Genomic DNA, 27,468 nt, shown 5'->3' with positions numbered 1-27,468 from the left:
GCCCTGGGTTTTCTGGCAACTAATATAATATTCAACCATGAAAGTAACCACTGTCTTTGAGATAAGACACGAAGGCTCTTTCTGGGTTCAACCAGCTGCTTTTTACAGATAAAGATATATTCATATACATAGGGGTGGATCTAGAGAAATATTCATGGGGTTGCAAGAGGGTGGCATGGAGACTTTAAGGAGTGCCAGAAATATATGTTGATTTTATCAAAAACAATCAAATGAAGATATTTGAGCTAAAAAACTTTACATTATTGTGGCACATTAGTAAAGCTTTGAAATACACTGATCAGCCATAACATTATGACTACCTGTGCACCCTGGTGGTCAGTATGTTCTGCAGCTCTATACCAACAAACTGATGCACTGTGTGTTCTGACACCTTTCTATCAGAACCAGCATTAACTGTTTCAGCTCGTCTGTTGGATCGGACCACACGGGCCAGCCTTCACTCCCCACGTGCATCAATGAGCCTTGGCCCCCCATGACCCTGGCTCCGGTTCTCTTCCTTCCTTGGAGCACTTTTGATGGGTACTAACCTGCAGACCGGGAACCCCCCACAAGAGCTGCAGTTCTGGAGATACTCTGACCCAGTCGTCTAGAAACCAATACATCAGATCCATTTTATAGACCTATATAGCCTACATGTATTACATTTAGCCTAGGATTACCAATTTTCAGCAGAGCCTATTAGATGGCAAAACACAAAACAAAACAAAACAAACAAACAACAAACAACAAAAACCTGAATGCTATATCCTCCCACACGCCAGAGGGCGCTGCTATATACGTCCAGTTTGTTGCCGGAAGTAAATCCCACTTGTCAGAGGAAAGGACTCGAGATTCTGCATGTGTGTTTGTTTAGATTTCCATGTGACACCAACTTCATTTAAAACTGCAGATAAAACCTCCGGACTACCGCCGTCTGTCAGTGTATCACAGCAGTGATGGGCAAAAAGGGCAAGAAAGAAAAGAAGGTGAAGGGAGCGGAGAAGACTGCCGCCAAAATGGAGAAAAAGGTTTCAAAGAGGTCCAAACGAGAAGAGGTACCGTTAACACCCAAACTAACAGTTATATGATTATATATTTGTACTTTCCATATCACACAAATGACTCTTAATGTGTTGTGGAAATAATGTATAGCTTAACTGAATGGTTTATAACAAGTGTATTAAAAATGAACTTCAGTAAAGAGTTAGTGCAAGGTAACACAACTGTCTGCAGTAGTACCAGGACCCAAAGCATTAGCTCATTTTTAAAAAGCCATTTACTTTCTTCTGGTTTTGTTCTTCTCACCTTCCATCCGTCCTTATTTCTCCAGGAGGATTTGGAGGCTCTGATTGCTGAGTTTCAGAATTTGGACGCAAAGAAGACCCAAGTTGTTGAGACAACATGTCCACCTCCATCACCGAGGTGAAACACTGCATCACTTAAGTTCAGCTTTATCATCCCTCACAGCCAAGTGAAACACAGAACACATACAGGCTTGAACACAAAACATAAGACAATCCATCAAAACAAATGTATCATCATCAATAGGATTTAAAGGTCTAAGACATGAGACACAGAATCAGTTCTGATCCCGGTGGAGCTGATGGAGCATCTTCTCGCCACCTGAGAATATCAAACCAAGTAATAATAGAAAATGTAATGACTACTACATACTAGTTTAGCTTCCAAAGGAAGTTGCAGTTGCTGCTGGGCAGATTGGTGTTAGATGGTGTTGTTATGATAAAATGCAGATGTTTGGCCGGTATAACGTTTACCATCTTCATGTTTATGATTTCCAGGTTGAGTGCGTCTCTCTCTGCCCATCCTGAGAAAGATGAACTCATCCTGTTTGGAGGAGAGTTCTTCAATGGAAAGAAGGTAGCAAACAATAACATAGCCAAGACCCCCACAATAAATGTACATTGGACCATGGACCCCCAGTTTGAAAGGATTTTGTCTTAAGGAGTCTTTTTTTATTTTTATTTTTTTCAAGATAATTAAGTGTTTACAGTCAATCAGTGATCAAACTAGTATCACTATAAATTATAGTCAATAACAACAGTCAACTCTATTTCATGTTATTACAACTTCTAATAAATGTGACCCCCTACAACCCACTCAAGGACCTGGTTTGAAAACCACTGCTCTAATAAATACTTCTCTGTAAAGGAATTTATAGAACTTGCTACTTTAGATGCACACTTGGGGAGGATTTTGCTGTAGTAGAAGCTTCTTTAAAATCTATCTTTGTTCTTAATTTTTGATTTTTGTGTATCGCCACTGTTTCACAATGGTCCACACTGTACAAACTATATGAAGCTCATGAGCTCTTCTTTTCTCAGTTAGTACGGTAGAGCATGAATTCTATTAAATTAATTCTTCATTCACATGCCTTTTGTTTGCAGACGTACCTGTACAACGATCTGTATTTCTACAACATCAAGAAGAACTGCTGGGTTAAATCAGAGATCCCCAACCCTCCTCCCCCACGCTGCTCTCACCAGGTAAAGCTCATGGGATCCTTAAGCCTCTTTTGCTGCACACACTGTTAATATTTTCGGCTCTCATCGAAACATCGAGTGGTTTTCTTTTGCACCATTTGACAATCCAGCTGCCAGCAAACAGCACGTTCTCCTCTGTCCCTCTGCGTGTGTAAGAGTATTTTATTCAGTACCACTTCCAAGTAAAAAAAAAAAGGATGTGACTAGTATTAATCAAATAGCAGGTGTTCACAGTAGGTTTACAGCTATATTTGATAGACGTTGCCTGGTAATGCTACATTTGTTTCATTGGAACATCAGTTTGTTTGGAGGTCTTTGATCAGTTATGTGATTCTTCATTTAAACCACAAGGGGGCAGACTACTGTAGTACAGATCAGAGGAAACTTAGAAACTTATCAGCAATGTCATCACTGCTGATGGCCTGTTGCAAGAAAACCAATTAAATCTGAGAACATCAAACCTCCTTATCTCGCTCTGTTCATGCAGCCCTCTTCCTCTACTCCTATATGTTCCTCCCCTCTGTCTCACTTCTCCCTCTCTCTGTTCCTTCCCCTTAGGCAGTGGTAGTTCCCCAGGGCGGGGGACAGCTCTGGGTGTTTGGGGGAGAGTTTGCCTCTCCAAACGGGGAACAGTTCTACCACTACAAGGACCTTTGGGTGCTGCACCTGGCTACACACACCTGGGAGAACATCAAGTATGTGCACAGGGTGATAAAAATAGATGTAATGGTGAACAGAAGGCTGGATAAATGGAAGTAATGATGGGATCTAAGGGTGGCCAGAAATGTAAATGTAATTTATGAGGAACTCTGAACTAGTTCCTCCTGTCCTGAAATGTAAGCCCAATCAGCATGGTGATTTTTGCTTAATTTTGAATCATTTTACAGACATCTGCAATCAGAAATGATTTCAGGTTTTGTGTTTTTCCAGGGCGCCTGGTGGTCCATCAGGTCGCAGTGGCCACCGGATGGTCCTCAGCAAGAAACAGCTGCTGGTCTTTGGAGGTTTCCATGAGAGCACCAGGTAGGCAGAAGGTTACTGAAATATAAACAAGGAGAATGTGTCTGTAATGGTGTGGACGGCGGGCAGGTAACAAGTTTGTTTACATTATTACTTTATGGGTGAAAGTTTTTCTGCTTTTTAAGATAGTTGGTTGAACCTGACTGTTTTCACAGATTATCTGCCTCATGAAGAATACCTGTTGCAATGCTGTAGCTAATGGGGATCCTAATAAACTAAACTCAACTCATGGTAATACTGTCTGGATACAGTGAAAGTTTCAGCAAATATGACAAAAAGTTTTAAAAAGCTTTAATGCTGCAAGAAATCAATTAACCCCATAGAAATCAGCAAAGTTTCATCATCGTATGGACAATACATCAATTTAGTTGAATTTAGTCGTGGGGACCTACTTGTACTGCCTGTACAAGTATAGAATTAGTGATAAGTGCAACTCCAAGTGGTAATATTAAAAAGACTGCAACACCATGGTCTCTTCTATGGATTTGTTGACATTAAGAAAAAGAAACCATAACACTGTACATATATCTGAAACTTAAAGCTGCACTACTCAATATTTTTATGTTAACAGTGGGTCAAATTACTTCTCATCTCTGCAGAGCATTTTAGTGTCTTTCAGCTGATTGTTTTGTTTATGGTTCAGGTTCACTACTTTCATCAACCTTGTTTCTGGCTGCAGCAGTTAGCTACCTGCCCAAAACAAACAATGACAGATGAAGTTAGCGATTAGCTGGTGAACACAGTGGAACATCTAACTAAAGAGACTTTAGCGGCTTCTTTTTCTCAGAAGCTAAAAATAAAGCGAAAAGTAGAGTGACTATTGTAGTAACACTGGACATGTAGACAGAATCACGACTCTAAAAAAGGTTGCTCCATAACTGCTCGATGTGTAAATGTGGAACTGTTTGCTGGTACATATAGCTATATCAACATTAGGCCATAATGTGTAAACAGTAAACAGTAAAGTGTTCGGTTTATTTTTTCAGCCCTCTCCTCTCCTCCTCTCCTCTCCTGCTTCCCCCTCCTCCCCCTGCAGGGATTTTATCTACTACAATGATGTCTACTCTTTCTCCCTGGACACCTTCTCCTGGTCACGCCTTGCTCCGTCAGGCACCGCCCCTTCCCCACGCTCCGCCTGTCAGATGACCCCCACGCCCGACGGCACAGGAGTCATCATCTACGGGGGATACTCTAAAGTGGTGGGTGTGCTTTTCCCATATTTATAATGTATTATGTTTTGTGATGTGGTCTGCCTAATAATTGTGTGTGTTTATCTAGAGAGTGAAGAAGGATGTCGACAAGGGGACCATCCACTCTGACATGTTTCTTCTAAAGCGAGAGGGTAAAGACGGCCAAGGTACAAAAACAATTTAAGACAGCGCAAATGATAAACATGAATAGCAATCAACCACGTCATGTCCTGTTGGTATTTTTTGTGACTCGCCTGATTCTGTCCTCCAGAGAAGTGGTCGTGGTCCAGGGTGAGCCCCTCTGGTAGCAAGCCCCCTCCACGCTCTGGGTTCTCCTTGGCGGTGGGCCCAGCGGGGCGTGCGGTGCTGTTTGGTGGGGTTTGTGATGAGGAGGAGGAGGAGTCTCTGGAGGGCGACTTCTACAATGACCTCTATTTGTACGATACAGTGAAGAACCGCTGGTTCCCTGGCCTGCTCAGGGTAAGCAAGGCTGAACCTGCTTCAGACTGCGCTGTTCAGTGAAAACAAGTGATGCTTAACAAATCGCACTCCATCTCTTGATCATTTCATCAAAAATCATATCAATGCCTTTGCTTTGTGCATCCTCATTACAGCTGTCCCCGACTAAAAGATGCCTAGTCAACTAGTGGTTGCACGTTTATGATATTAATGGAATTTTTAAATACATATGTACAGGTATACATATTATAGCAGCTGCCTGTTAAATGCTAACGGCAAACAGAGTAATGATTCTGAATGTGTCAAAACAACCAGCAAGGAGACTGAACATATAGTATTTATTTTAACACAGTAACATTGCCTAAGTCGCACTGTTCAAAACACGGAATAAATGACTTCCAACTTCACAAAAACAAATACTGGCAAATGTATTGATATGATGGATAATGTTAACAGTTACTTACAAATAAACTCACTCCATTCTCTCACCTCTTCCATTGCTAGTTGTGCAAACAAACCTCTCCCTGTCTTTCGAGCTCCCAGTCCAGGTAGAGTCAGCTGCATAGCCAATGGCAGCTAGAAAGAGAAAAGGTCTGTGTTACAACAATCCCTGGATACTCCTCCTGAACGGAGTTTGATGTTGTTGGAGTTTTTTTCTACGATTATCCGACTGATGAAAAGTGGGTCGACTTAGTCTCTTAGTCTATTGGGGGCAGCCCTAATCCTCGTTACTGTGTATAGTTTTTTTCTGGTTTATCTCCTTGTTGGTCTAAATCTAAAACCCGAGCTTTCTAGCTTTGAAGGAAAACTTACACTTACTCCTTTTATAGCTATTCCCCCCAAGTAGTTTTATGGAATGAATGCTAATTTGTAAGCTCTGTGGTAATTTATAGAGCACCTTTACACCCCCTGTGTTTTTGTTGACCTCCAATGGAATTCGGTATGTGCACTGGTGGCTTCAAGTTTCTACATCACACTGTACAAGTTGATACTGGACCAGGACTGACTTTATAACTATTTGTGATGTCACAAATCCTGCTGGTAGGCCCCGCCCCTTAAAATCTGATTTTCAATGAGCACAGAGAAACTTTCCACTTTCAGCAGATGAATGTGAAAACATCCTTCTAGTGTCAAAGTTCTGTAGGGACAAGAAGAGACACTGATTAAAGAGTGGAGGGGGGCTTTAAACGAAGTCCTGACTAGAACCTCTGGCACGTGACCAAGAATGAAGTAATGCTTAAGGCTTCGACCGCTGACTGCAATATTTTATGGTTTTGTTTCTGTCTGTCAAGGGAAACAAGTCAGAGAAGAAGAAACGACGGAGGGGGAAGAAGGGTGGGGCAGAGGGGGAGGGAGCAGAGAACGAGGAGGAGGAGGGGCAGGTGGCACCTCAAGCACCCACTGAGGTCATCAAGGAGATTGTGACGGAGGATGGCACAGTGATGACCATCAAGGAAGTGATCCCTGGAGCTCAGGAGGATGAGGAGGAGGAAGAGGAAGAGGAAGAGGAGGAGGACGATGGCAAGAACACATACACACACACACACACACACACACACACACACACACACACACACACACAAAACTAATTTAAAATGTAAAAAAGTCAGAAAAAATATACATAGGCTGGACAGCTATCACGTTTTTAATTTCCACAGGTTCAGCCTCGGCCCCTCTGGTGGAGCCATGCCAGAGGTCCAGTGCCATGGCAACGGTGCGTCAGGGCAAGCTCTTCCTATACGGGGGGATGTTTGAGGTTGGCGACCGCCAGTTCACCCTGAACGACTTCTACTGCCTGGACCTCCACAAGATGGACCAGTGGGAGGTTCTGGTTGAAATGGACCCGAGTGAGTAAACAATGTCAAGAACGTGTAGGGAAAAAATAAATGAAATGTATCCAGCGTCAGCTCAGCAGGGAGTCCTAAAGCAGCCAGTGTGCTGATGCGTCTTGTCTGAAAATCTTGTGACGCAGGAGAGCAGTTGGAGGGTTATAAGATAGGAGAGGGTGTGAGGTTTCATTTGGATTTATGATTCTTTCTCCACAGAGACACAGGAGTGGCTGGAAGAGTCTGAGTCAGAGGATGATGATGAAGAGGAGGAGGAGGAGGAGGAGGCGAAAGGAGCAGAAGGAGAGGAAGAGGAGGATGAGTCTGAAAAGGAAAGCGAGGATGAGGAAGGCAAGGGATTGTTCTGCCTCTTCACTGTCTACACTACACTTATCACCAACCTCCCAAACACATTTGAAACCATCTCCAAAATGAAATCTTGTATTATTACCTAATGTGGTGCTACATACCTCTCTCCCCACAGTTTGTAACCGTTATGTCTAAAATAGCTGGAATTCTCCTTTGACATAACATAAGAACTAACCTGAACCTCAGCCACTCCTGTTTACTTGAATCTATCACATATGCTTGTTCGACCCCTCAAAGGTGATGTTTGATTTGGCAGGAAACCAGCTAGAAGCTGTTCTCACTAAATTTCACCGTGATTATATGTATAAATGTTACGAGCAACGTTAACCTCTCTACCTGACTGCGTTTTCCAGATGAAGAAGAGCACCCCGCAGTGCAGGAGGGAGAGACAGTGACGGATTACCAGACCCGTACAGAGCAGTACTGGATAGGACTGGCACGTGCCAACATGGGCCCCGACGCCAAGGACAAAAAGGTCGCCAAGGTCGCCCTTGCGATGTCTAAAGTCTTCTATGAAGACCAGTAGTGGGATACGCCAGAGTGTCTGAGTGACTGTGAGTGTGCTGTTTGTGTGTTTGTAAAATATTTTTTGTAATTACCTTTTATAAAACATGTCATTTGAACTGTACTGAAAATAATTCAGAAATGCAAGTTGAACATCATTCAATTTTAAAACAGAAAACAAAAAAAACTTAGTTTCTTCCAACTGATCAAATGAAGTTTGAATTTATGGACTTCCCTATATTGCTGCTGTCAATTTTGAGACCAGTGTGGTCAGACAAAGTAAAGCACAAAGGTGAGCATTGAAATTAAATTGCATGTGGTTTTGTGCGGAGGATCAGTGATCTCACAGAAGGTGTTTTACTAACAGAGAGCTGTGTAGAAAACCACCAGAAGCACCAGAATTACATTAAAATTAGCTTTTTCTTTTCCCAGCGGAGCAGAACAAGCTGTAAACACAACAGTGTCATACTATTAGCAGCTACATTAGCATTTATTTGAACTCGTTTTTTGTCAACAGTGAGCTGAAAGACACTGAAACATTCTGTAGAGCTTTGGGTTTGTTACTACAGGTGACACCTTCCACATACAGTCATTTGATGCATTGGTATTATGATAATATTGATAAGTTCGGCTTTATGGCCCAATAGTTAAACACATTAGTATCTATTGCATCCAAAAATTGTTTCCTGCTGCATGAGGACATGGAAAATGCAAACGAACGATTATGTATCAGAGTAACGGAAGTAATTAACAAGTAAAAGCAAAAAATAAATTGATGAATAAACCACAATGTGCTTTTTCTTCAAATTTTATTTATAAAATCTGATTTTCAACACTGATGTAAGAAATCCAATAGCCCTACTGTACCATGTGCTTGTGTGTTTCTAGATGGGGTTTGTCCATGGGGTTTTGAGGACAATGGTAACGGCTAGAGCCCTACACCGGCCAAAAACTGCAGCCTGACTCCGGCCAGAGACACCGAATATCACTTAAAGCTCTCTATGATACACGCAAAAACACCCACGCTACTAATGGGTCTATTTATTTGAGGCCTCAAACATAATTACCAATGCCACCAACAATAATGCCCACTAATATTAATAATTAATTAAAGCTGCAAGCAGCGTGGAGCGGGACCTCGCACTCCACGCAACTCGGGGCGTTCTGCGGCCGCGTCACGTGCCGTTGTAACACGTGCGGACCACAACATGAAAATTTCACATAAATCAGCTCAAAATAGCCACGCAGCACTTACTTCCTGTTGCCAGTAGGTAGCGCTTTCACTATATCTGAATATTGTCATGTAGACGTGTTCAGGGCCGGACTGTTATTGAACATGTCAAGTTTCATTGAGATTGGACCATGTACTCTGAAGTTGTGAGGACTTGTTCAGGGTCGAACTGTCATAGAATATGTGAAGTTTAGTGGAGTACTATCTGTTTAATGGCCAATTGGCAGAATTTGACACGTCGTCACCGGCATGCGGGTCGAAGTACAGTCACTAATAGCACAACTTTTAATTAGCACCATTTTTTGACTGTACTGACCAATTTTGAAGTAGATCCGATAAATTCCCTAGGAGGAGTTCGTTCAAATACAACGCAAAAACACGTTGAAAATCACTGCGAAATGGCGGAAATGACATCACTGCTTGACATACGATTCAACCTGGCCAAATTTGACAGCACGCCACGGACACAACCTTTAATATATGTGCATAAATAGCACAACTTTTCATCGGCAACATACTTTGACTGTAATGACCAATTTTGAAGCAGAGCAGATGAATTCCCTAGGAGGAGTTCGTTCAAATACAACATGAAAAATCACAGAAAATGACAATTGCCACGCCACGGACACTCCCTTTAACGTACATGCACAAATAGGACAACTTTTAATCAACAACATTTTCTATCTTTACTGACCAATTTTGAAGTAGATTGATGAATTCCCTGGGAGGAGGAGTTCAAATACAAGGCGAAAAATGGCCGAAAAGGGCTGCGAAATTCAACATGGCCAACTTTGACGGCACGCCACGGACACGCCCTTTAATGTACGTGCACAAATAGCACAACTTTTAATTAGCACCATTTATTGACTGTACTGACAGACACTGACCGAAGGTGAAAAATGAAAATCAAAATTGCCGACTTCCCGTGGGGTTTGGGGTATGGGTCCAAGAGGCTTTTTTGTACGTATCGGCATGTTACACGTGCCTTCCGAGTTTCATACATATCAGTGAAACGTGGCGCCGGGGCTGCTTTTTTAAAATCCTGTAGGGGGCGCTACAAACATGACAAACACTATTTTTGGTATGTGAGCTACAGGCACCACTCTACACGTGTCCTGTGAATTTCATATTCATAACTCTTACGGTCTCTGCATAGTGATGTATCTTGCCACCAGAGCGCCACCTTGACACATTTTTTAGGGAGCCTTAGGGAGCCATGGGCAAGCATCGTACCAAGTTTCTTTTTAATCACACGTGCCGTTGCATAAACTTCTTCATTTTGAAGAGCGCCACCTTGTGGCGATGGCCTGAAATTGTGCACAATGCCTAAGGAAGACATGGGGAACTATCGACCCAAGTTTGGCATCAATTGGACATAGCAATGTGGAGAAATGGTCCACTTCCTTTTTTTTGACGAAAAATCAACAGGTCCTAGAAGTCCTAATTTTATAATGTGCTTGTTTTTTGAAATATCAAAATTCTTTAAAATACTTTTTTATTAGGATGGTCCCCAGATCTTACATGAAAGATTCTGTGCGAATCGGACAAAGCGCGTAGGAGAAACACGAAAAAGTAGTTTATGGACATTTCGCGCTCTAGCGAAGGAAAAGTTATAGGTGACAGTGGGCATGGCCTATATGGGGAGATTCAGCTCCGTTCACTGAACTTGTGGATATAAGGTTTTTGAATGTGTGACAAACTATGCAGAAGTTATTAGCCTAAACACACTTTTTATGATAGTAGCGCCACCTAGTGGCCAACCTGAAAGCAACGCATAAAATATCCCCATTTTTACCAGGCCTGACAACTTTGCCAAATAAAATTGACTTTTCGTATATGTTCAGGGGGGCAAAAATGCAGTCAAAGGGGGCTAAAAATAATAATAAGAAACATAGCAAATACAATAGGGACCTCCAGCGGTCGCTGGCTCGGTCCCTAATTAACTGTCAATAACAGTGAAGCATTAGCATATAGTATAGAATATAGACAATCTATGTCATCCTAGGCTGGGCAATAAAATAATAGTGATTTACAGATGGGTGACAAATTAAAGGAAAAACCAACATAAGTGTTAGAAACAAACACCAGTGTCTTTGTACAACTCTCCGGACCTCTACTGGAGGGATGACCACCATTATTCCAAAAGATATTCTCTCATTTTGTGTTTTGACGATGGTGGTGTAGGGAGCTGTTTAATACGTCAGTCTAAAATATCCCATAGGTGTTTGATTGGGTTGAAATCCGGTGAATGCAAAGGCCATAGCGTGTGATCCGCATAATTGTCATACTAATCAAACCATCCAGTGACTCCATTGTGCCCTATGAATGGGGGCATTGTCATCTTGGAAGAGACCACTCCCGTCAAGTGGACCCAAATCAATGCATGAAATGCAAACCGAAAGAACATAACGAATCAAATACACCCATCATCATCATATCTGTTGAGAATTGAGCGTGCTATGAGTGAATCACCATAACTGCCCTTTGGGGTCTCCACAGGCAGTCCACGATGGAGAGGTACTCAGTAACAACACCATATGACAAAACATGAACCTTACTACCTGTGTGCTTTGATAAACAAAGTGGTTAGATTTGAAATAAAGTAGTTAAATTCAACCTTTTTCCCATCTAGTCTTTAATAAAAAGATCTCATTAAAAATCATCAATAATTACTGATATCAACTGTAATGAAACATTGTATTATGAAAGTCCTACGTGATCCAGTAAGCATAAGTAAATAAAGATTTACCTTTTTTTGATGGTAAATACCTTTACAGAAACTGATTATTTTTGTAGTGGTAATCAAATCAAAAGTCTTCAAAAATGCAGCTTTTCCTCACTCCCTGTGGCTTTGACACAAAATATATGAAACAAAATTAATAATAATAATCATAATAATAATAATTACACACCAAATAAAATAAATCTTTTAACATTTAATTTGCTAAAATGTGCATCATACGTTACGTCCTGACTTTCCGCCTTTTCCCAAGCTAGGCTAGCTATGGATTCAAAATAAACAAGAAGAAAAAGTCTGGGAGGAAAATAGAGAATTTATTACTGCGTGGACAGATTAGTTTGCTTTGACAACCAACTGGCTTATAAAAATAACAATAATAAAGACAACATTAAGGACACAAGAAAAAGATCCATAGCAATAAAAACAGACAAAATATACAAAAATACAACAACAAAACACTGTAAATACATAGCAATACACATGCAACTTCATAAGATAAAGGCAGGTATCAATAAATTGCACCCACATACGAACTGGAGCCAGTGGCTACAGTTTGGATGAAAACCTGAATGAGTTCGACTCAGGATTGGCCATAAAAATGCAGACAGCCTGCACAAACAGTATATTTGTACATAAGATTCTGTATCACAGCAGAGCAGGTAGGCACACCGACATTAACAAGCATTTGGCTGGTACTGCAGCATGATGGGGAATGATGGAAGTTTAAGAAGCAGTTTCATGGCAACATCACTTCACAGTCTGCATGTTGCTTTTTCTGTAGGAGTGCCACAGGTGGGCAGTATATAGCGGGGAACGGGGAGCTCTAAATAAAGTAAACCTTTTAAAAAATTGTTTACTTGATCTGCGGTGGTAAATTAGCATTATAAGGCTCAAATAAATTCTGTGGCTCCAAACTGATTTGTTGGCTCTTTGATAGAAGAGGTTGCTGACCCCTGACCTACCTTTTAACAACTTGCAAATATTGATTGAATGTGCAAGGAAAACCAACAATGTAGTGCTTGAAAATTGAACAAATTAACATGTATGTGGGAGTTATGAAACTTTTCCACTTAAAATATGTTGTGAATAAAGGCCCACAAAAATAGCAGACTGCAGAAAGTAAACAAAAGTACTGGTTAAAATAAAAATGTGGTATTTCTTAACTTTCCTGCTTTACACTGGTTGCCTCTGTCCCCATCACTTCTGATTACTGGGCCCTTCGTTCTCCCTATAGAAACACAACTCCTTCATAGATGTGATGGTTTGGTGTGCCCCCTGCAGATAGCTCGCAGCAACACATTTCCTTTGTCTGAGTTTTACTCCTCTACAACAAGCAAAGGGATATGAGGAAGGTGAGCTGATGATGATGATGAACGATGAGTATTCAGGAAGCATCAAAACATTAGAGGGATGTGAGGGGATGGAGGGCCGGGGTGTCGGAGAGAGGAGAAGGTAGAGAGGGAGAGCAGGTGAGAAAGATGGGATGACAAGACAACGACGGCTGGGAAGAAAACGGAGAGGAAGAGGAGGAGGAGCGAGGGATGCAGGGAAGGAGGAGGGGATGAGTGCACGATGTGTGAGGGAAGACATCAGTCACTGTGCGAGCACCAGCCTATCCCTCGGTGACCTATTTTATCCTCCATCAGCATGCTGAACGAGGGATGAGAAGAGGCTGATGAATAATAGAGGAGAAGGAGAGATGGATGAGAATGAGGCTGCCTCCCTCTCGTTCACTTCTCCCTCCTTCTCAGCCCCTCTTCTCCCTTTTTCCTGCGACCCCCTTTTTTATTTTAACTCCGGGACAAAAAAAGATTTTATAAATAACTAAAGAGATTTTTTTGGGTGCACTGCTGACGTGGGGGCACGCAGCGTGTAATCGTCAGAGATACGTCTGTCGTGAGTTTGTGTGTGTGTGTGCATGTGTGTGTGTGTGTATGTGTGTGTGAGAGAGAGAAACTTGTAGAATATGGTATGTCAGATTTAGGCAGGGGTTGATATTTCTAGCTTTTCTTAACTTTATATATATATATATGTATATATATAACATTTTATGAAAGAACATACCATCAGACTTGGTATTAATAAAGTCTGGTGACCCAACATAAAGTTCCCTTTTTGACCATTGGATGGAAACCACAATATACTATATGTTACTAAGACTTGCAAGCCGATCTTTCATTATTCTTCAGTGTTTTTTATCCTAAAGTACACGATTACAAGCACACTTAGGTAAATACTGACCATCCACAGGAGTGCCCTTATTGATTGCTTGGAGATGTCACATGCTGTACAGACAGACCAGATGGAGAGCAAACACAGTAAGGTGCTGGGTAAGGCTGCCTGACAGAGAAGAGAAAAAGACAATTTGATCTCAGATTGAGCAGTTGCTATACATTTTCTTTAACTTAATTTTCTGATCTAATCCAGAGGCACTCGTTAGAACACTTTTCTGCTCTGGGTGTATGAGGTGTCATATAGGCCATAATTCACCATGCCATGATTTTTACACATATTAGTAAAACATCATGTCTATCATAAGTTAATTACTATAGACCATTTAGCTCTGCATTTTAACTGTGTTTAAGGTAGCTACTAGCTAGCAGTAAGCCACCTACTGCCAGAGCCATCTATCGAGTTATCTAGTGATGGCAAGTGCGGTGATGCCTTTGTTGCGTTTAACATCCTCGCCAGAGGGTAAATATTATAATATATATAAGAGCTCTGGTACCAAAACTGTCTGGTAGATACCAGTCGTACAAGAACCGGTGCAATATTGGCACCATGTTTCATTACCCAAAATATAAACTAAACAGAGCAGGGATATTGCTGGTCAACCGCAGTCAAGAACGCCACCATACACATGGATTAGGAGACAAAAAACGAGAGAAACAACTACTATTTTAGATGGGACACGCCACTGAAATGCTAGTAAAGTTACTGCTGCTAGATTAGTTATGTAATCTTGTTACATCCTCTCAAATATATTCTGAATCACTGATTTAATGGAAACATAACTTCACTGAAATGACTTACAGCTGCTGACTATATAGCTGTCTCAAATGCTATATATATATGTTTTATTTGACAACCTTAACTTTTTTATCCGAGTTAAAACTGTGAATTGAGACCTATACGTCGTCTCATACATATAATTTCACTGATCTGCAAAGTAATTACACAGTAACCATTATCCACGATTGTGTCAGTGTCTTCTTAGCTCTAATTGAAATTCAGATGTTGTCATGGATTCGTGAGCGCAGATACTTGCGTTACTAACTTCTCTAAATCCTAATCCCTTTGTCGTGGTCAGGGAATCACACTAACCATGTCTCCCCCCGCCCTCCTTCTCATTCACCTGCTCACCGTCTTCTTCCTCCACTTCCTTCCCTGTCTCTCTCTCTTTCTCTACTACCAGTGTGTTTAGAGGCCTAAGCTTTAATCCCCTAGCCTCACAGTGATTTTATTACTGTAATCTGGGTTGGAATTGGCTTAGCTCTCCCAGACACTGGCAGACAGAAGGACAAGGACAACAACAGCAACAGGACAGCTGTAGGGAGGAGCTGAACAGGAAAAGGAGGATAGTGTGAAGAGAGAGGAAGGGACTTTGTGTTCTGAGAAGGAAGGATGAGAGGACGTCAGAGAGCAAGGAAGGAAGTCGGCAACGTAAATAAAACTTTAATACATTACCTCAACCGTGAACATTATTTCTGCCTGAGTCATGTCAGACAGATTTTCTTCAGCCATGGTGATTGTTTAACAATGATGACACCAACTCCCATGATCCCACACTAATTCATAACGTCATCAAACTACATCTTTTATAGTTTTGATGTGAGAGCCCTCCAGCTGCAGAAATGACAAACTATGTTTGAAATAACTTTAGTAACATTTGTATCACCTGGTGTTTCTGTTCTGCCCACACTGAGATATAAGGATCGGTCAAGTGATGCACTCCTCCTCCCTCAACTGAGATGTCCTTGAGCAAGGCACTTAGAATAAATCCACTATGGATGACTCAGACCAGAAAAGTGCTGCTCAAAAACCCAACTAACACAATGCCGGCAAGTAAACAAAAGAAAAAACTCAATCAAATAAATACATATTTCTCATGGTTAGTCATGGCTGAATCCAAATAAAAAAGGTACTGCTACTGTCTCTGCCAACACTTAAAACTGAAAAAGAAAAGATGAAATAAAAGTCACACCGTTGTCTCCACCGCCTGCGCAGCTCCCAGTGGGCTGTAATTCCTCATGCAAACCAACTTTAGCCCTGTGAGAAAAGTACAGCCCTCTCACTCATCTGAATAGAGCCGATCCGTCTTCACAGCGGGGGCGCCAACACCAACTATACAAAAAAGTTGAACCAGTCAACTTTTGCTGCAACACAATACATGCAAGCATATATTCCTGGAGGATTACCTTATAACATGGACATATTACATGAACGTATTTCTATGTTTACCTCGCAACCTTTACGATGAAACATAAGAGTTGTAAAATCCTGTCTGTCTGTGACTGTCACAAACCGTTGTGTTTGGCATCTGATGAGCCTTGAAAAGCATTAATCTGTTCATTGTCTCACACCTACCTTAAACAACACACAGCCCCCTCTGCTTCAATCGGTACCTCCAGGAAGTTGCAATGCTGCAATCGCGACAGTTCCCGGGAATTCTGCACGACCTTGCCATTTTGTCCTATCACCGCACATTACCGCAAATTTGACCAATCGTTGTAGTTGTGAAGATGCAGACCATGCAGACATATGTGACATGTGACTGTTTTCAGTCTAAATCCTTGCTATAGTGATTTTGCCTTAGTGGCCACAGTTGGTATTGATTGCAGGTCATGTGATGCCCTGTGGTGCCATACACAGTCTTGCTCAAAAGTGAGCGCTGCAAACCCTCTGATATAAATAGTTTATCATCAAAATGTAATCCAAAGGTCCAATAAAGTAAGTTAAGTTAGTAAATTATTTTTGTGCCATTCATGTGGGTAGGCAGCCAGCAGGAAGGACTCTATTGCACATGCTCTATTGGCTCAAAATGTGAAAACCTTTCCGACATGTCCACCCAGTTAGCAGCTTACATTAGAACTACTGGGGCATCATCTGGGAACATGGTATGTACTTTTCTTAATACATCCATAGTGTGCCCCTTTGTGCAGACATCTGCAGCTGAAACGCAGTGCAACCCTCAAAATGACTATCAATTGAAAAGAAAAAAGCTTCAGCGTTGCATTGCAGCGGTAGTGCAATCTAATCACAGCTGAAACTACATATTGTGTTTTAAATTCAAGTAAACCCCAGTGTTGGTTGAACACTTAGACTTGTGGTTTGTGACGTGTACAGAGTTTCAGTAGTGAGCAGTGCAGCAGCCGTTTTCTGCCTGATGTGATGATTTGCCCTTCAACCCTCAACTGTGAAGGCAACGCCCCTGAATGGGCACCAATAATAGACCGTGCACTGGCTGACCATTATAGATTAAAATTAAAAATCGGAATCAGTCAATGGTGCAATCGGTCAATCATTTTAAAGACCCACTTAAACTGATTTCTTACCCTCAAAACCATGTGCTGTAAGTAAATAAAATCCATTTTACACTGACGTGTGGGTTTCCCTGAAGCATCATATTTCTGTTAGTGTCCATATCAGCTAATCAATAGGAGGTCTGTGTGCTGTTTCTTTCTCAGAGAGTAAGCACTGCATATAGACCGTCATTAACAAACATCCCTCTTTCTTCTCTGAAAATATCTTTAGCATTAAATATCCATTGGGGAACCGTCACCTGTATAATCTCACATTATTTAATTTTATCTCGGATTGAATAAATGTATTTGCAATATGACAAGTAAAAATATCTGATTATAGAAAGCTTTTTATTCACAGGGATTAATCTCTCAGACTATATGGAGTTGTCATCTGGAAAATTGGGATTAACAGATGGAAAAGTGCTGCAGAATTTTGCACATGCAGTCAGTAGCAAATATGACACACTGTTTGCCCTTAATCTTTTCTGTACAGAAACAATGCCCTGGTTTCTTGTAGTTTTTAAGTGGAACTACTTACTCCTACTGAAAAAAAAGTTTTCTCATAAAGACAATGAGCTTTGTAGACTATGCAGTTTAACAGGGAGACTGTCACTGTAAATATGTCTGTAATTTTTAAGTGCTTTCACCATAAAAAGCTGCATGGCTACGCAGCCTCTGTCTACAATGACATGTTTCACATGTGTTTTTTAGTAATCCATCTGCTGACAGAACAGATGTGCTTTGGTTTTAATCAATTCAAAATCTTTACACCACTACTACGATTACTGTGCTTGGAGTAAATGTGATGTCTTGGATGCATTACAAGGCAGTATCACAGATTTTTTTTCAGAATTTGTTTGGTCTCAAGGGCAAAAGAACTGTTGTTGCACTGTCTGTTATAGACTGTGACCAGAAGAAATTGATAGTATCATAAAATGACTACATATAATTGATGATGAGTGTCGATGAGTTTAGCTTAGCATAAAGACTTGAAACAGCGGGAAACAGCTAGTTAACCTTCCAAGGCAGTTGGATTCATGAGAATGCATCTTGCCAGGCTTAAATCTTTGCGTTTCTGGCCAAACTATGTGGTACCGGACCAATCAGCATCTTTTGAAGAGGTACTGGTGCCTGGTTAGCATAGATGCTGCTAACAGAGAGTATTTCTTCATTGAAAGAAGAATGACGACTTGATGGAAAAGATGTTTTCGCTCTTTGACTGGCTGTGGTAAGAGTTTGACTTTGTTATATGGTTTATTGATCTGATTGGTTGAAATTTACCTATGATAGACGGTGATAGACAAATGGTTCATCCAGTCAGCTGCCAAGTATTTTTTTGAAAGTGTCTGCCCTTTTCCAGCAGTTTCCAATGACGACTCCCCATATGGGTCTGTGTAACAAATCATCAGACACAGTCAGGTTAACAGAGTGGTATCAATCTTCTCATCTAACTCTCCACAAGAAACCAAATAGACGTATTTGGCAAAATGTTGAGCTGTTCCTTTAAGGTTCACCTGTCTGCTGACTGGAAATGCGTATCGCTACCACTGCAGTCATCTTTAGACTCTTAGATCAAGCCAATCAACTGAGACTGAGACAAGATGCTGTAAGAAAAGACAAAGGATGAGTGCATGATACAAAGCTACAGGTGAGGGAGGCTTGTGGCATGTGTGTGTCTCTTTAAGAGCTGGAGCGTGCTATTGAGCAAGGGTGGGGGGGGTGGGGGGGATTGGTTGGCTGCATTGGAACAGTCCTCTCTAATGAGCAGATTTTCTGAGAGAGACATACACACACACAGATCAGGAGAGAGAGAGAGAGAGATACTGAGATCCAGCCATAGGAGAGGAGGAGAGGAGATTGTAAGACCAAGACAGCAGGCAGGAAGGCAGGCTGTGCGTCAGCCGGCGCTCCGTAGGGAAACATGGAGACAAGCAGGAGATGCTGAAGAGGACACAGCACACCATAACAGGATCATATAGATGGATGTTATTTCATCAAGCAGGCAACTGAAGGCAACCCACGCAGAGGATAAACCACTTATGGACGCAGTGGATTAAAGACCTACAGACAGACAGAGAGAGAGAGGGAGAGGGGGAATAGAGGAGGAGTAATTAATCAATTCAGTTGTTTATTTTCGTTGTCTGTGTGTGTGCGCACTTGCTGTCAGAAAGAGTGTGTGTGTGTGTGTGCCTGCCTGCATAAGGCAGCAGACTGCATTGCTGTTCTCCAGCAAGACAGGACAGACAAAAAAAGAAGGCAGCCAAGCAGATTACCTTATGTGTTTCCCCATTTTTCTGTCTCTCACACTCTCTATGCATGTGTGTGTCGCCTCGCTGTGCGACCAGGCACAGTGTGTGTGTGTGAAGGCTGAGAAGAGGATGTTGAAGCCTGAAGTGAGCTAAAGATTTTGAGTTTGACTTTAAATGGTCTTTTTTCTGTCTGATCATCAGGAGCGGGCTCGAAGAAAAAACTGTTTCTGCGGAGGAGAGTCTTTTTCTTATTTTTTTTCTCCATCACACAACATGTCAAAGCTCCAGTTTGGGCCGTGGTGCTGATCAGGGAGCCTAAGGGTGGCTTCTATGCTGGAGGCTTGGAGGTTTGAAGGGCTGCCACCGGGGAGGCTTCTCAGCTCTAAACCCCAGAGAGGTGGAGGCATCATCAGGTAGGAGGCGACTGAGCGGAAAGCAGGAGAGGGGTAGGAGGAAGAGTTGTGCGTGTCGTAGACTGTGTAGGCAGGCCGATGGCAGGACCGGTGGAGCTGTCTGATGCTTTAAACTCCTGCTGAGAGAGGATAATGGCAGCTCTGGGCCCACTCTCCTCCTCTCTCACCCGCATCTGCCACAGAGGAGCTGGAAAGTGCTAGCCGATGCTACAAAGATCTCACCAAGAGGATGGTGTGAACAGCGTCACCCTTCCCCACCACACCGGGAGACCCCTGACACCGCTGTGAGGGGCCAAGTCTTCTTGTTCACCTCGTTTCTCCTTCCTCTTCTCCAAACCAGCTGAAAACGAGGGGTGGCGTTGTTTGATTTGTGTGGGAGTTCTCTCCCTCTCCCTCCCACTCTCTCCTCCTCCTCACCCCTGACCTCACCGACCTCCAAACTCAGCTCCATGGATTGGTTCTAGCACCAACCTGTCCTTCTTTTTCCTCCCTTCGTTTTCTTTTTCTTTTCTTTTTCTTTTTGTCGAGGCTTCAGGGGAATTGCCAAGACCTGTTTCATGCATGTCCACTGGCGGCAGGTTCAACTTTGACGATGGGGGGTCATACTGCGGAGGGTGGGAGGAGGGCAAGGCGCACGGCCACGGGATCTGCACGGGACCCAAGGGCCAGGGCGAGTACTGCGGGTCCTGGGCCCATGGCTTCGAGCTGCTGGGCGTCTACACTTGGCCCAGTGGGAACACCTACCAGGGCACCTGGGCTCAGGGCAAGAGACATGGCGTGGGCGTCGAGAATAAAGGCCGCTGGGTGTACAAAGGCGAGTGGACGCACGGCTTTAAGGGGCGCTACGGCCTGCGGGAAAGCACAGGGACGAGCGGGAAGTATGAAGGGACGTGGAACAACGGGCTGCAGGACGGTTACGGAACAGAGACGTACTCAGATGGAGGTAAGAGGGGGAGGAGAGACACACGGGCAGATGCATTGTGGGTTGGTTTGAGAGTGTGTATGTGAGGATGTGTGAGGATTTGAGAGTGAGTGACAACTGTCCTGTATGAAAATGACTTATTAATGGAGAATGATTGACAGGTCAATGACAGTTACAGACGTGATGGATGTGCAATAGGAGGAGTTTGTCTAGAGGTCTTCTCGGGTCAACCTTTCTTCTGCCTTGCCACACGCACACACTCGTACAGAGGCAGGGTTTGCATCAGGTCAGGCTTTGACAAGGATTCTCAAACTCTACTCTAATTTTCTACATCTGACTCTTCCTTTCTCTTTTTTTCCCCTCCTCATCTTCTCTTTCCTCACAACCTTCAGCCCTCACTTCAACTACATGAGGACACACTGTGTTTGGAGGCCTTCGATTCAGGCCATGCATTCTTAAGGGATGAAAAAAAGGTTATAGGGACAAAGGAGGACAACAGCTCCCAAGTCCCAAGGAAACAAAGTGTTTTAGAAAACAGATTGCAATGTTGTAAAAATAAAATCCACGCTGAAATATGTTTTCACCCTTGATTCTCCCACTTATATGAACCATGCCAGTTTAATTACTCTTGTAAATAATCCAAATACACCACAGAACAAAAGATTCACACTTCTTCGGCAGTGTAGGTGGCTAATTTTCAAATATTCTTTCACTACAAATGAGATGTAATTAGTTGTGTTTTTAGTTATTCCTTATCTAGACAAGACAAAAGTCTACAGCCATTAGTGGCTCTGTGTGGCTACCTGCTAAAGTCAGCATGCTGACATGTTGATGCTAAGCTGGTATAATGTTTACCATGTTAACCGTCTTAGCGTGTTTAATTGTAATTAGACCTACACACAAGTAGTACAGCTGAAGCTGTTGGGAATGGCATTCCTTTTGCAGGTATTGGTCATAAAATATTAAGTAAATTAAAATTTTGACCTGATGGTGGCGCTATATAAAAGTTAAAACAGTTCATTCTTCTGGGGGAACATGAATATCTGTTCTAAATTATATGGCAATTCATCTTAACATTTCACTCAAAACCACAAGTGTGAACCTGATGGTGGCGCTATAGGAAAAGTCATTAGGCTTGAACCAATCTAACCACTAGCTGTTGAGGTATTTTAGTTTGGACCAAGTTGGTAGATTGCCTGACAATCCACCTGACCAACATCACTAGAGCCCTGCCGCTAGCATGGTAAAAAGGTACAGTTTAGAATAAGTACAGTATCTTCTGGTGGAAATTACCAGAAAGATGCAACTGCAATACGACTGTGACACACACATATCCCTGAATCTTTGTTCATCAATTTGATGCATGTAATATATCCGTGACTTATGCTTTATGATTCGCAAGATAAAATGTAAGCCTCTTTGCACATGTAAACATATTCCAAAAGACCTTTAATTTATAGAATATCTTTGGATTAGCATCAGATTTGCCCTGAAATTGAAATCAATGAGTCTCTTAGACCAGGGCTCAGTTCAGTCACACACCATATGGATTCCGGCTGAAAATAGATACACACACCCGAGCATACACATTGTGTGTGCAAAAATGCACACACACACACACACACACACACACACACACACACACACACACACACAAAATCTGGTGGCGTGAGTTGAGCAACAGAGCTGACAGTAGCATACATGCAGTTAAAGCTTTGTTACATAACTCTACAACTAGCAGGACCACACACACACACACACACACACACACACACACACACACACACACACACACACACACACACAGTCCCGAGCAGCCCGATGAAATCCTTAGACCAGACTGGTTTTGGGGGTTGAATCAGGACAAAGGAGAAGAAGTCAGCTTGATAGATAACCAGACAGATGGGGTGGACGGACAGAGGGAGGGATAGATGGACGGACAGATGTACAGATTGATGGGTGAATGGATCAGTTAAATTATGAACAGATAATAGAAAGATGGCTGGCTGGATGGTTGGATGATTATCATGATTGCTATAAGAGATAGGCTCTAATCAGGGGACGAGTGAGATCATTACAGAAAGAAAGGGAGACAAAAATGGACAGCAAAAAAAAGGTGATAAGAAAACCTCCCAGAGAGGGACGTGTTGGAGAGACACTGTAGCTATGAAGTATTTGAACCTACATACTGTAGATGCAGCAGAGATTGGCCTAGTAATGAATGTTTATCTTGCTCTAACAGTACACAGTGTCCTTATTATAACAGCATGCATTTGTCCTTTCATATAAATCTATAAGGAGACATCCTTGCATGTCAAACATTTTTTTTTCATAGAGAGTAACTGATCAAGCTCAAAATAAGTGTCCAAAGGGGGGATGTATTTTCTGCATTGATGATCTGTTTCATGCATTGCCAGGACGAAGCTTACCTCGCTATGGCTGACTTACTCAAACATGTCTCTTTCTAGTGATTTTCACATGGCACATTTCCCTCCCTGGGTAATCTTAAACTACGTTAATTCAGTCTCTTTTCACACTGTCCGTATCAGTTATCTTCATTCTGTGTTCTTTAAAAGTCAGGCATTCACAAAGATGAGGTAAAAGACAAACCATATAGATGTCAAGGGGCTAATGGTGCAGTTCTAACAAATTCGAACAGCTAAAAGTTGAAGTGAAGCATTGTATAGCATGGAGATCTATGTTCTGATACTATTTTCTCCTTCTTGATACTGATTCAGATTCCTGAACTTTGCATATTGGCCAATACGGAGTACCAATGCAATAGCTGTGCATTCAATTTTCTCTTTTCTTGAACAATCATTGTAATCATACTACTAAGCCTGTATGATTGCTATCATTGTTGTATGGCTTGGTTCAGGTTAAACCCTTTGTCAGAGTCAGGTCAGGGTGGGCGGGCCATAACTTCACTATCCTTAGGGGAAAAAACTGCGAACAGGAAACTGCTGGGACGTAGCAGGGTCCCTTCTCGGGGCTAATACATTACGTGGTATCGGGGTAAACACGTGTCCTCACCGATACGCAATACCTTATTTTAAGCAGTTTTAGAGGAATTTCTGACACTGATATTGGTATTAGAACAACTCTAGTTGCTATATTTATTAGGAAGATTAATTCTATCACCTCATAAAGTTAACACACTATTGCCTAACATTTATACATTCAGCGGACAAGGGCACCATTAGCATCCATTCAGATTTGTGCTCTTGGCCACCTGACAAATTTAAAGTTTGAAGTTGTTCATTTTATAGTAGTAACACTGATTTGGCAATGTCATTTGCTAATGTGTAATTATGTGAATTATATGTTGGTTGTTCAGTCATTTAAGAGTTACTGTAGTGAAGTATTTTGCTGCCATCCCATGCTGCACATTTGTTCTTAAAGGGCTGTGACAGCCATGTCATCAATACAGTTTTATAGTTACACTGAACTCTGTCATAATTTAACAGAAATGTATTGCCTTTTCTTTGAATTACAGTAAATGCCTGAGAAACTGTTTGCTTAATTTGGCTTTAATAAAGAAAATTAGTACCACCTAGAAATAAAACTCACTTGTCAGACGTAGTTTTGTTGATTTAATGGATCTTCATTGTCTACTGGCATTAAAAGTACAGTAACTCCAGACCAAAGTCTTCTTGCAAATAAGGAATAAGGGAAAAAGGTGGGCTCATATTATGCAGACTATATATTAAGTAGGGGTGTAAGAAAATATAGAAAAATATCATATCGCGATAATTTGTTTTGTGACACTGTATTGTTTTTATGTTTGAACCCCAAACCGCCAGATAGCAGTGCTATAAATGTAAACTGAGGGCAGTATATATTGGATGTTGCAGGGACTGTGATAAATACCAATGTAGATGCCCACTGTTCTGGTTGCATAACAAACACAGATTGTATGCATATGGTGGTTTGTTTTCTTTATACTATCACAGTTTTCCTAACACTAGATTGAAAAACATTGCGATATATCGCCTTACTTACAGTATTGCAATATATTATGTATTGAATCGTAACCCCTGTATAGTGATGCATATTGTATCACCAGATTCTTGCAAATACACTGCCCTAATATTAACACAATTTGATTGTTAAATCAAAATGACAAAATTGTTGAATGTGATGTCCAAATTTGGCACACTGAAATAAACTTTACCATGGAAAAGTCATAGTTCTTTAAGTAATCATCTGATATGGCCAAACGCAGGTCACTCTCAGATTAAAGCTGACAGTCTATCTTCTATCATGTCCAAAACAATAAAAGTAAGGAGTCAAACATTCAAACATGCTCTGCTGCCTACATACTTTTGGAACATGCAGTGCACTTTGGAGCCAGCTAGATTCCCCACAGTCAGGTCTAAACTGACTGCCAGTCCCCCCTCCAACTACACCTGATGCCACATTTCTAGGAAACACTCCTCCTCTATCTTATCATTGCTGTTTGGCTTTTTCGTTCTTCTCCTATGTTTGCCAACATTCCCCTCTCCTCTCTCCTCCCACCTCTCTTTCCTCCCTCGCTCTACTGCCTTTCCTCAGAGCCTCTCTGTACAGTAGGGTTTCCATAGCAACGCTCACCGACATGCAGCAGGTCAGCGTGTCACGAGGGACTCAGTGTTCCTCGCTGCTATTGGCTACCCAGCCGGCTCTGCTGGGCCGTGATTGGCTGGCTTGGCCTTCCGGGCTAATGGTGTTTACTGAGATGAAGAGCTAAGCTGACTGATTACCAAGCACACACAGAGAAAGAGAGAGGGAGTGAAGTAGAAAAATGAAAAGACAGCTTTGGTAATCATTTTAGTGAGAAATGAAGTGAGTCACAAAGGGAGAGGCAGAGATTACAACTGTCACTGTGTACAACAGTGGCAACAACTAAACATTGCGGCAGTAGTGGCTGTGGTGTCTGACAATCTAATACACCAGAGTCAAACCCACAGAAACTCTTTCCGTTATCCCTTCTCACACCCTAAATGAAGACTCCACCAAACACTGAAAAGATAAGACAAGTGTGACAGCATTCATACCAATGCACATTAAATCACAGATGCTTCATGAAACTAGGATCGTGACATCTCAGCAGCATCCTGGAACCTCTCTCCTGTCCCCCAGCTGTTGGCAAATACGCTACAACAACATTATAATTGTCCCACATTAACATATCTTGCTAGCCTGCTAAAGGCTGCTATCAGTGCAGTAATTATTCAAGCTCGGACCATGTTATGTAAGCTGACATAATAAATTCTCTTCTCATGTTTAAATACAACCAGCAACTTCATAAATTATTATCTAGACTGAGATATGATAGGTGAGCCAAATTAAGTCAAAAAACCTGCTTGGATTGGGTCATGTAATGGTGAGACATGAGCTCCTGATGGCTGAATTTGCCGCCTATTTGAGTGTGTGGGAGGAAACTCTTCAGCTAACAGCACCACTCTGTTTTCTATCATGCTGTAACTAAGACATGTTTCTCTGGACCACTCAGCTATGGAATGTAATATGCATAACTAAGTTTTCATTAGCCTATAATCACCTGAAAAAAAGAATAGTTGTGTTTTCGTTACCTTAGAATGAGCCATTTTTATATACAGAGGGAGCAGGTCCGCTTCTACGGAGTCCGCCATGTTCAACTGGTGTGTTTCTACGGTAGCCGAATACAAACAAACCAAACACTGGCTCTAGCTAGGTCTGTTTGTGTATTTTTGTATTTTTTTGCGTCCATCAAAGTTTCTCCTTTGCACTTGTAAGGGGAGGGTGAAGCGAGGGAGTTGCTATCTGAAACTACGCCACTATATGCCACTGAATCCTACATACTGGTCCTTTAAGCAGCTTCCCAACACACTCAGTGCTATATATCACAACTGTGTCATACTTATGACATTGAAGACAAAATTATTTTAGACAAGACCAAGACACATGAGGTCAGAGTCTCAGAGGACACCAACAGGCCACAGTTCAAGTTGCTCTGTCAGCATACATGAGTGCTGCTGAAGTGTCCTTAACATGACAGTAGGTCCCTTTGGTCCTGGGACGTAGGTCGCTAACAAGAACCATCCAGACTATCCAGGCCATCTTGCTGATTTGACCAACCTATCCCTATTGTCTTTTTATCCTTGCGTCTTGTACAGGAATATTATTAGCCAAGAATTCTTTCAAGACATGTATTGAGTAATTTAAACTTAGCCTTGATACTAAATATCCTAATGCAATTGTGGTGTCTTGACATTTATAATGCTGTTCCAGTGCAGAAATTCTGCACTTGGTCTTTGCATATTGGCTGTTGAGGCTAGTATATCCTAAAAGTTAGGTGCAACTCTACTGGTCTTCTCATACATCTGTTGATATGCATGGGACAGTTATGTCCAAATTCTTGTGTGCTGTCAGTTGTCTGCAGGAATAGAAAAGGGGACAGCAGGTATCCTTGACCCCAGTCCTCTCTTCAACAGCATATGTGAGTTGCCCTCTATGGACTACTTTGCACGCGACTGATATAACACAATATTGAAGAAT

The 27,468-nt window shown here is 41.9% G+C and overlaps 2 protein-coding genes across 5 annotated transcripts in view; both read left to right on the top strand.

Annotated features, from left to right (window-relative positions):
• Positions 1 to 818: 818 nt before the first annotated feature.
• klhdc4 (kelch domain containing 4) lies at positions 819 to 13,004 on the top strand. Of its 2 annotated transcripts, XM_051383220.1 has the most exons (14): positions 819 to 1,055; positions 1,331 to 1,422; positions 1,800 to 1,878; positions 2,406 to 2,504; positions 3,060 to 3,196; positions 3,432 to 3,524; positions 4,558 to 4,720; positions 4,800 to 4,878; positions 4,983 to 5,191; positions 6,463 to 6,691; positions 6,829 to 7,017; positions 7,216 to 7,347; positions 7,719 to 7,919; positions 8,758 to 13,004. In XM_051383220.1, the coding sequence occupies exons 1-13, from the start codon at positions 957 to 959 to the stop codon at positions 7,889 to 7,891; spliced, it is 1,773 nt and encodes a 590-aa protein (XP_051239180.1). In that variant the 5' UTR covers positions 819 to 956; the 3' UTR covers positions 7,892 to 7,919; positions 8,758 to 13,004. The 2 variants fall into 2 exon arrangements, with proteins under 2 accessions (XP_051239180.1, XP_051239179.1); XM_051383219.1 differs by lacking the exon at positions 8,758 to 13,004 and having other exon boundaries at positions 7,719 to 8,659.
• A 6,093-nt stretch (positions 13,005 to 19,097) lies between these two features.
• jph3b (junctophilin 3b) overlaps positions 19,098 to 27,468 on the top strand; it is a 51,034-nt gene continuing 42,663 nt past the window's right edge. The window contains exons 1-2 of one of the 3 annotated variants that reach the window (XM_051383186.1): positions 19,098 to 20,970; positions 21,342 to 24,513. In XM_051383186.1, coding sequence (XP_051239146.1) covers positions 20,589 to 20,970; positions 21,342 to 21,361 — 402 coding nt within the window. In that variant the 5' untranslated portion in view covers positions 19,098 to 20,588 and the 3' untranslated portion in view covers positions 21,362 to 24,513. Of the gene's footprint in view, positions 20,971 to 21,341; positions 24,514 to 27,468 lie in introns of those variants that run through there. The other 2 variants (XM_051383185.1, XM_051383184.1) reach the window with 2 other exon arrangements.

Source organism: Dicentrarchus labrax, unplaced genomic scaffold (genome assembly GCF_905237075.1).
Source record: "Dicentrarchus labrax unplaced genomic scaffold, dlabrax2021, whole genome shotgun sequence".
NCBI classification, from domain to species: Eukaryota; Metazoa; Chordata; class Actinopteri; family Moronidae; genus Dicentrarchus; species Dicentrarchus labrax.
This window is presented reverse-complemented; position numbering and strand designations above follow the sequence as displayed.